We start from the raw sequence: 10,347 nt of genomic DNA on the forward strand, positions 1-10,347 counted from the left end.
CACACTGTGCTGGAAAATCAATAGTTTCTGAAGGGGATCCTGGAGAGAATTTTCCATTATTGACATTAGAAACAACTTAGCCCCATACTCGTAAATTCCTGGAGCTAAGGGTGCTCCACATCCCTGAGCAAGAAGGCCTGGTTCTCATACTGGCTTCATAAACTGCTGAGCTGGAATTATTGCTTTTGAAAATTACTAAGGTAATCTACTTGTACAAACTGTGTTTTTAACTATTACAAATGCCAGTGATTAAGTTGGGGAAGTAATATGAAGTACTTGTTTCCCTCCAATTCAAGAAAGTCTGTTTGCAGAAAAATAACCATAGGTAAGCAGATAAATTATGAATTATATTAAATAATAATTCCCTGGAACTCTCCACTCTCCACTAAATATTAGACATTTGCAAACAATTCCTTAACAACTTTTGAGTGTTAATTCCTTCTGTTCTTCAGAAAAACATGATTAATGAAACTTATCTGTCCTTCTCTTGGTTCCTTTTCTCTAAAACGTGGAGTTAAAGATTCTCTAAAACTTTTTGAGTACATTACACTCTGTGATCTCCTCATGTTTTTAAGTCCAAAGACATTATAAACAAAATTCACTATTAATTTTACAAATGAAATAATCCCCTAGAAATAGCAGGAAGTGACACTCTTCATTTTTCAATAAATCTTTTCTTTGAGAATAATTTTAGATTTACAGGGGAAAAAAATGTGAAAATCATGCAGAGAGTCCATGCCCATATACCCCATACTCAGTTTGTCCTGTTGGTGACATCTACAATATTATGGTACATTTACCACAACTAATGAACCATATTGAAACATTTTATTTCATAACTCTTTATTCAGATTTCCTTAGGTTTTACCTGATGCCCTTTGCTGTTCCACGTGCTTCTCTAGGATATCACATTACACTTAGTTGTCATGTCTGGTTAGGCTCTTTTTGTCTGTGGCAGTTTTCAGAATCTCCTTGTAATGATTTAAGAAATACTGATCTGGTATGTCAGAGAATCCCCCTTGGTTGAAGTCTGTGTCAAGTGCCATTCTTATCCCATCATAATAAGGGTACAAACTATCATCATGACTTACCACTATTGATGTTGACCTTAATCACCTGGCTTAGATAGTCTTAGTTGGGTCTCTCCACTTGATACATTACTCTTTTCTCCCTGTTTCCATACTGTGCTCTTTGGAAGGGTCCCAATGCAGAGACCACACAAAACACTTGGGGAGTTAACCTCAACCTCCTTGAGGGGGCAGTATCTACATAGATTATTTAGGATTCTACACAGGAAATTTGTCTCTTCCCTCTTTTCACCTCTTTATTCATTCAATCATTTATTTATTCTAATGTGGATGTGTGGATGTTTTATACTCTTGAGTTATAATCCACTACTAGTTATTTGTTTTGTTGCTCAAATTGCTCTAGCTTTGTCCATTGGAACTATTCTGGTTCACTCCTGTATCTCTTTGACATGCTCCCCTTCCATTATTGCTTTCTGAAACTAAAAAAAATTCTCCAGGTTCCTCTTGTATGTGTATTTACTTCTCCAGCTCTAGATTTAGATTCAGCCACTTATCTAAGGAGTCCTGGTTACTGTATTGGAGAATATCATTAGAAACTAAGAGCTAGGTCCTGCTAAGTGAAAGCCATTGTGACATTAAACCACTTCTCTCTCCCCTTTCCTACCTGAATATATTAGCCCACTGACCAAAGTATATTCATATCATTGATGTCGAACTCGGTTCCTAGGAGGAAATCATAGTTTAGGTTCAGAAGTTTTGATGGCCTTAATAATACCTATCCTTCTTTATATTTAAAGACTATGATTTTAATTTCCTTTGTTTTTGTTTTTTGGGTATAAATTTTGTGCTTTATTTTTTTTCTTACTAAAGAACCTAAATGTTTAGGGAATGAGGTCCCTAAGAAAAGGAGGGTGGATTACTTCTTCCCAGGCTTAGTTGGGTGCAGCCTGGTAATTCAACTTGAAATGGCAGGGTGTATCTAAGTCGAGGAGGAGTTTAATATATACTATCTTTATTCAACCCTTGTTTAAAATGAATTATGTGATGACCAAAGACATGTGAAGGACTGGCTGTAAAAGAATGGAGAGGTTGCAACAAAGGAAGAAGAAAATGACAAATACTATTATCAAACCAAATAACTACCTTGTATTTTTATGATGCATGTGAGAAGGAAACTTGTTTTTAATACCAGGAGTGCCTCTTTCACAGAGGCAATGTCAAGCATGCTTTCTATATAACGTCAAGGCTTTAAATGTTTTTAAAACCACAAATGTGCCCTATAGTAGCCTAGGCTTACCAAACTCTCAAGCTCCTAGTGTTGACAAAGTCTCCAAAATTAGACAAAAAAAAAAAAAACACCTGGAATTAATAGTTAATGCATACCCCCTGGCAATGTGACGAGGTGAGATTATATTAAATGCTAGTCAAAACAGTGAAGCCTGGGGCTAGGATTGTGGCTCAGCTGTAGAGTGCTCTCGCCTAGCACGTGGGAGGCCCTGGGTTCGATCCTCAGCACCACATAAAAATAAATAAAATAAAGATACTGTGTCCAGTTATAACCAAAAAATAAATATTAAAAAAAAGAGTGAAACCTTAGCATCCAGAGAGTGCACACACAGGAGTGCACACATGCACACACACATGCACATTTAAGGTAAAATACATTAAGCCCTTTGATTGTTTTTCCTTCTCTGGAACTTCCCCTTCCAATTCCTGGCTACCAGTACTTATTGCCTTCCCCTCAAACACTCCCATAACACAATAGTGTCTCAAACAAATAACATATAAATCACAGTGATGGAATCATAGCCCTTGGGTTCAGCATGAAAACCAAAGCCTACTCAAAATTACTAGAGCCCTGAAGTTCAAAAGACATGGTCTCTATGACACTGAAAACCAGCTGTCTTCTGGGTCATTTCACACTGCTAAGTTCATACACAGACAAAAATGTTTGTCACCTGTTGGCAAGATTCTTATGGAATTAATTGATTAGTCAGATAGGCTGGCTTAAAGCTGGTTTCACTGTAATCCAATGAGAATATTGCTGAAGGTTAGTCTACATGTACTGCCTTATGCTTCCTAATGGACATGGACGTGGTTTGGGATTCTGAGGACATCATTTTTAGCCAGCACAAATACAAAGACAGCAGACACAAATCAATAGAAAAAAATAACTTCTTTTTTATTTACAAAAAAAATCCAAATATTGGATGCTGTAAACAAAATTCACAATCTGTTCCCTCTAGTACTGATTCAAACATGTCAGTTTTTAAAAGTCCATTTTCCAACAACTCCTTTTCTGCCTGTGACACACTATAGTCAAAATATTCCAAAAGAGTGACCCAAGGTGCAGCTTGCTGTAGTAGGGTGCCTCAGAGTTAGGCATGGCTGTAGAGAAGTTGGAGGGAGAGACAGCCAATGGGCAGAGCCTCCTCCGTTCTGCAAAGCTTGGCAGCAACTCTCACTAAATTACCCAGACATCTTCCCACTTTGTACTTTTGCCATTTTCTTTGTTATCAAGCCATTATTATAACAAAATATTACAGAAATTCTTTCTGAGCATTGAAAAGGCTATGCTAAAAGAAATGTTAAAAGAAAGATTATATTCAAATAGGTGCTATATATGAAATCACTTTTTTTTGGCTTTTTGGTTTCATCGAACACACTTCATCTTCAACAATAACAAAAAAGCTTATTTTTGACAGCTGCTGACAGCTTTCAACATAATACACTTCATTTACAAAATAGTTCACAATATTTATTTAACAAGTATTGTATTGAAAACAACTTTATGCACAGTAAAGCAACCAACGATAAGCAAACAGAAAGGGGCAATAAAAACAGCTGTGTTCACTTTTCATTTCATTTCCTTCTTGGTTTGGATTATAGATTACAGAGAGTCTTCCATCTTGCATTTTTTGGAACCACATTAAAACAGTCCACCCAATACCAAAGTGAGTAGATACTTGATTCCATTTCTGAAAGGGAAAAGTCCATCTTGGTGTAAGTGTTCTTGAAGCAGTTGGATTTACTGAAGTAACTTTTCAAAAGGGCACTGTCACAGGTAAATGTTCTCTGACGTGCCAGATTGGACAGGTAAAAAGAGCCCCCAAAAGATAAAAACTTCTTCCAGTTTCAAAGTAACAGCACACTAGGCCAGATAAACAAAAGCAACAATATCACAGGCGCTAATCAGGAGTTGAGAGCTCTTCTTTTTTCTGACCTATACACACGGCTTGCTTTCATCAGACATTCAAAGTTTTTAAGCCACACATCCACAAACAGAGACATATATTCCACTGTATGTTGAACTACATATGCACAGGACTATAGTACATACAAAATAGAAATAAATTATATGTCTTAAAGTAATTGCTGAAAATTGTCTTGAGTATAGCTTCATCTATCCGAATGCCAGGTGCTGGCACTTCCAACTACGCTACCAACTCTGAAGTAAGCAAGAAAATAATATAAATATTTGAGAAAATAAATGAAAAGTGTATTATCAAATAAGGCTCCTCCAAACAAAAATCTGTGTCATACATTAACAGCAGTTTGCTGCTATAGTAGAGCCAGAGATTTCCAGACTCTTCAAAATAGTAGACAACTCATGTGTCAAGAGTTAGGATGAGAAGAAAGCAGATCACCAGTTGCTCCTCTGTACTAAGCATTCCCTTTATTTTCTTTTAGAAAACTTAAAAACACCTACGCAGACAGAGCTCTGGTTTATGACAAATGAGTGCCAGGCTTAATCTGCAAACTGAATAATATCCCTGGGACTTTGCAATTAATTTTTCAAACCCAGGACTGAGCCAACATGGGGAAGGAAGAGCTCCCTAGAAAACAGTGAGTGGCAGTGCAGAGGCTCTGATAGAATTCACAGGGAAGCTGCTATAGCCAAACCACCAGGTTCCTGTTAAGTCTTCAAAGAAAGATGCATAAAAGGTAGTCCAGGCAGGTTTACCTGGATTAACGTAGCATTGAGCTGAGCATCTAAGAGATGCCCAGACAACAAACAGGCAGACAAGCAAAATTACACTGCCAACAGGCGGATGCTATTTTCTTCCTTAGACCCTCTTTAACTGATGACAAAAATCTTCTGGTTGGGTCCAAAAAGGAATTATCATAGTAAGCATTCATCTATTAGGGCAGATGGGGATTATAAGGTGGTTTCACAACACAAAGGGAAAGTTTTTATGTGTTATTTTTGTTTTAACAAATGTATTTTCAGAAACCAATGTTTAGAGGAGAGGGAGAAGGGGCAGTTTTAGGATTAGCTGTCATCAAACTGAAAACAGTAATGACAGTTCATTTCACAAAAGTATAAATGGTCTCTTGGAAAAGAGAAAATAAAGTTGGGTATGACTTAATGCAAAGTGATTTAATTGTAAGTACAGTACTAAATATTTAGATGCAGTGTGACAACCAGATCAAAGATGTTTCATATTGGCATAAATTTATAAAATGTTATATATAATATATATCTCATATATAAACTTTATGCAATTGTGCAAAGATTCTTTAAAAAGGGTCATTTCACATTTACTAAATTCTAGTGGTACAGAAATGCAGAATGCATTTATTTAAGTTCATTTAAATATTAATAAGTAGCATTCAGATCACCAGAAATTATTTTTAGGGATTTAAGTAGCCTATCACTGATCCATAATCCATGATATTATATACCATGGAGGAACACAATTATTAAAAAAAAAAAATGGGTTCAAACTGTCAACATGGCAGTTAATTTTTTTAAAAAAAGAGTGTTCTGCCAAACAAATATACTCCCATTTGGGGGATTCTTTGGCTCACAAAAAAAAAAAAAAAGAAAAAAACAAGCAAAACAAGCAAACAAATAAACAACAAAAAAAACTCACTAAAAATGTATTACCTCCACTCTTCCTATCAAATATATTACTTGTTTCCTCCTTTCAATTGCTTCAATTCTTTTAGATGTGGGTTTTAATTCATCATTGCAATATGCCCACTTCTCATGTCATTCTATTAAAAACATAAAAGCACACAGTATTTAAACATTTCCTATTTGATACATTGTTCTAGATCATAATCAAAGTAGTGCATATATATGTACATGTCATATGTACATATATATACACATAATATACACACATACCTAAGATAATATCACACCAACAATGCAGCTATTTGCCAAGAAAAATAGGGCATTTCCTCCACTATTCACAAGCTTATATGTTGTTTTATTTTCTTGAGTCCCTGATAAAATAAAATTAATCATTAAACCATAAAATAATTTTCCACTTCAAATTTTCAGAAAGCAACAGGCACTTTGATGAATATTGGTGTGTAACAAATATAGTAACTCTTTATATATTTTACTATATCTCTTCTACTAGGGTATTTTTAATCTGTTAATCTTTGGTCCTTGAGCACATTTTCTTTGCTACAGCTGTTTTTGCTTGCATTTTCACATTTTAAAAATGCTAGCTATGCACACAGCTGGAATTAATGGATTGTGTCATCATAAGTTCTGCTGTTTGTTATGAGAACTGCACCAACCTACTACTGTTCACTTGGAGCAAGCAGTTTCTGTTAGCACAAAAGGATCATTCCACAGAGAGCACTTACTAAGAGCCTCAGATAGTAATCCCAACATGAGAGCTTCCCTTCCTGTACAGTTACTATCTGAACTCCTGAACTGATAAACAAGGTAGGATAAGACTTTTTATTCCTCTAAATTTTCCCTTTTGTGAATTCTGCCTTAAAAGTTTCTTTACCACTTTTTATCTCCTATGGCAAAGCTATGGGAGCAGTTGCTGCAAACCCATATTGTCATCAAGCATTTTTTTTCCCTTGTTATCTTAGAAGGACCTGGTTGTTTTTAATGACAGGTGTCTTATTTCAAGATAGAATCCAGTTGGGTAGAAGGAAAAGAGGAGAATTAAGGAGGAAAACTTTTTAGAGATCATGCTCCCATACCAAAGAAAAGATCCATGAGCTTTGCCAAGCTTAAAACCAGGAACATATCATCACTGCACAAAACACATCCCAAATTAGGACTGGGTCACTCCTTTTTTTTGTTTGTTTTTCCTCCCCACCCCCCCAATCTGGTCTGAAATGACTCCCCTCCTCCAAGACATTTTTAAATGATTCTTAATTGCAGGGTAGCCAAGTGGAGTATGTCTGTTGCTGGCATGTGAATACTGGCTGAACTTGTGCAATGTAGTAATTGCTAAAGTTAGCATCTGCTACATAGGGGGCCGGCTGGTAATAGCAAGTGACATTAGCCACATTAGGGATGACATTTTGGTCAGCTAGCACCCGGATAGCCAGCATGGTGATAAGGTTTAAAGTCTGTCTTCTTTCATGTCCCATCAGGCACACGGTACTCTCATTCACCACTCCATGAAGGGTCATGAGATAGTCATACTTGCGGTCTTCTAAACCCACGAAGTGGTTCTGCAAATAGGACTCCAGTTTTCTCTGCTGCTCTCCAATGTCTGAGAAATCGATGAAGAACCTGGAACACATATACCTCTGGAGGGTCTTGATCTCATCAGAGGCAGGCCTAAAGCCCCTCACTAACAGGTTGCAGTACTTAAGCAGACCTCCCCCTCTGATTTCTTCTGGGTTCCTGGTGGCAATGATCTTGTTACAAAGGTGATCAAAGGCTTCATGGAAATCACCATAGACGCTCTCACCAATTATTGTGGGGTGAAATGTTTCAGTCATTGGGTTCTCTGAACATTCATAAAAGAGAAGAAGAGAGTCTAATTTGATTTGAAAAGAATCTACACTGAATTCAAACTGCCTCCGAAGGGAATCCACAAATTTCAGTTCCACATTTTTGCCACTGTTGTTTGACAGGGATATAAGACTCCATCGGTCAGAGTCATTGCACACTTTAACCATTTTCTGCACATAAGCTTCCTACAATTTAAAAGATAAAACAAGATGAGCAAACCTTGAAAAAAAAAACAATAAATAAATACATCCTCTCTCCACAGCTGAGAATTATTTTGTTCTCTCCCTTTTGTTTTGTCAAGTTTCAGCAAAACACTACCTGTAGGCTTAAACAGTCTTCTGAAAACAGGAAAAAAAAAAATCCATTTAACGAGTAGTTTAACTGTCTGGGAAAGAGAGGAGAAGTAATAGTTTGAGGCTTTTGGCAGACGTAGCAGAGTACTAAAGGTTCTGTTGTCATGTCTGACTTTTGAAAATGGTCTAATAGGCACAACATTCACACAGTAGCCACATAATATTAAAAAGACACAGAAAGGTATACAGTGATGTAGGTCTGCCTCTCACCCTTGTCCCCAGCCACCCAGTTCCCCTTCCCTGAGGCAATCAGTGTTATCAGTAACTGGTATGTCCCTCCAGAGGAACTGCAGAGTTACAATCAAATATGAACTAAATTGTCCTCAGACAATTTCAACTAATAGAAAATGTGACTCGAACCACCGTGTGGTAGTGGAGATTGCCATTATACCCTTAAAATGAATCAATGCGGAGAATCAACAAATATATCTTTAACACATGGAGTCAGCTGAATGCAGCGACGAAATCTATTCATATTTTCCAATACAATAAAAAAACCCATTGACTCAGTTCTGCTTCAGGCTGCTATTTTCCCAAAGATTAGATTATAAAATGACTGAAAAAAATATTATTTACACTACACTGTTTCATTCCTCCCTTTTTCAGAATCTACTGTAGATAAGACTCCAGCAAGGGAAGCCAAGAGTTAAACCATAAGAAGGAAGCGAAAGGGGGGGGGGAGGTGCATAGGAGGAAGCGGCAGAGAGTTGTGGCGCTGAAGCTCCAAGTAAACTAAAACACTTAATATCATCCACGCACCTTAGTTCACTCATTGAGAAAATAATAAATAATAGAAATAGCGCTCCCAAACGCATGACAACCGCGGATACTTGACTTTTAACCATACTCCCTCTGCCCTAGGCTCCCCACCGAAGCCTGGCTGGGCTCCGCGGGGGTCAGGACCTAAGCCCGTCTCCAGTGGCTTTACCTTGAGCGTGAGTGGTGTGATCTTCTCCTTGTTCACCCCTTCGGGTAAGAAGTCCAACAGGCAGTCTAGCACGACGTCCTTCACAGTCTGAAACTCCTCTTCCCCACGCAGGTCAGCGCAGAAGATGAGGTCCAGGTCCTTGTAGCCCAGGCCGCTGTCCTGGTGCAGGACGTGACTGGCGGCCGAGCCATTGAGGCGCACATCGCGGACGCCTATGCACTTCTCCGCCAGACGACGCCGCACCACCTTCACGATCAGACTAGGCTGCAACTCGAGCGTGGGGAAGTTGCCGCGCCCGTGGATCGGGATGGTCTCGCTCAGGATGCCGTCCAGCCGCTGCACTTGCTCCCAGTTCAGCACGTTACAGTGAGCAGTGGGGCTTTCACAATAGTCCAAGCAGTTCCCACCGAAGCTGCTGCTGCCGCCGCCGCCAAAGTCACCGCTGCTAAAGTCGCCACCCAGGGGGATGTATGGGCCGCTGGCCAGCTCGTCCTCGGCCATAGCAAAGTACCCTTCGCCCTCCGCCATGTAGTGTCCGCCGAACGCCACTTGGCCCTGGTCAATCCTAAAAGAAAAGAATGGGGGGAAAGTATGGTAAGGACGTGGACCATCGGAGAGCAAAGGCTCATATAGCAAAGAGCGCGCCCCCTCCCCGAATCGCCTCCGGCCCTGGGGTTCCACAGTCTCTTCCTCCCCCAGCCCTGGTCATTCCCAGCCGCGCGCCGCGTCCCGCAGAGCAGCCCCGCACCAAAAGTATCTCTGATGCATCTGGAAAGTGCAAGCGAGAGTCCCGTCTGTGTCACCTGGAGGCGGCCGCCCCTTCTAGGAGCGCAGCGAAGGAGGAACCGCGAGGCGGCAATACTTCCAGAAGCTGCGAGTGCGCTCCCTGCAAAGGCTAGCGACTTCGTCTTTCCCAGACCCAGCTGCCCGCACTGACCACTCCCGCCCCTCGCCCCCACCCGCGCCTCTGTCACTCCCGCTGAGTGGTCCCGGAGGTGGCGGCTTCTGCTGCTGCCGCACACGCTCCCGTCTCTGGAGCTTTAGCAGTTGTGCGGGAGAAATGTCTTCAGTACTTTTTTTATACCGGGCTTCTCCGTGCTTCCGGGGCCCTAGCACGGCGCGCTCGCCACACCCTCCTCATCTGCATAAGGTGCCGCCCTTTACCACCACCACCCCCACCACCCGGTACTGGGCGTACAGTCAACCTCTGCTAGGCGATGCGGACAGACGACCTAGAGCGCGGGCCGCTAGTCTTGTGTATGTGCAGATGCATGTGTCTGCACAGATGTGCGCACACGCATATACACACGTCTA

The 10,347-nt window shown here is 40.2% G+C and overlaps 1 protein-coding gene across 2 annotated transcripts; it reads right to left on the reverse strand.

Annotated features, from left to right (window-relative positions):
- Positions 1-3,185: 3,185 nt before the first annotated feature.
- On the reverse strand, positions 3,186-10,095 carry Tent5a (terminal nucleotidyltransferase 5A). Of its 2 annotated transcripts, none has more exons than XM_015498953.2 (3): positions 9,782-10,095; positions 9,034-9,598; positions 3,186-7,937 (listed from the first exon to the last, which is right to left on the reverse strand). In XM_015498953.2, the coding sequence occupies exons 1-3, from the start codon at positions 9,799-9,801 to the stop codon at positions 7,161-7,163; spliced, it is 1,362 nt and encodes a 453-aa protein (XP_015354439.1). In that variant the 5' UTR covers positions 9,802-10,095; the 3' UTR covers positions 3,186-7,160. The 2 variants fall into 2 exon arrangements, with proteins under 2 accessions (XP_015354439.1, XP_015354442.1); XM_015498956.2 differs by having other exon boundaries at positions 9,837-10,087.
- Positions 10,096-10,347: the final 252 nt, after the last annotated feature.

The sequence above is a fragment of the Marmota marmota genome, unplaced genomic scaffold (assembly GCF_001458135.2).
Source record: "Marmota marmota marmota unplaced genomic scaffold, marMar, whole genome shotgun sequence".
Lineage (NCBI taxonomy): Eukaryota > Metazoa > Chordata > Mammalia > Rodentia > Sciuridae > Marmota > Marmota marmota.

What these genes read in the sequence shown, in the direction of transcription:
- Tent5a (XM_015498953.2), bottom strand. Translation starts at nt 9,801, where the DNA reads ATGCATCAGAGATACTTTTG. An exon ending in ATGCATCAGAGATACTTTTG is followed by an intron (nt 9,599 to 9,781) that starts GTGCGGGGCTGC and finishes CTTTTCTTTTAG; the next exon opens with GATTGACCAGGGCCAAGTGG. An exon ending in TCACACCACTCACGCTCAAG is followed by an intron (nt 7,938 to 9,033) that starts GTAAAGCCACTG and finishes TTTAAATTGTAG; the next exon opens with GAAGCTTATGTGCAGAAAAT.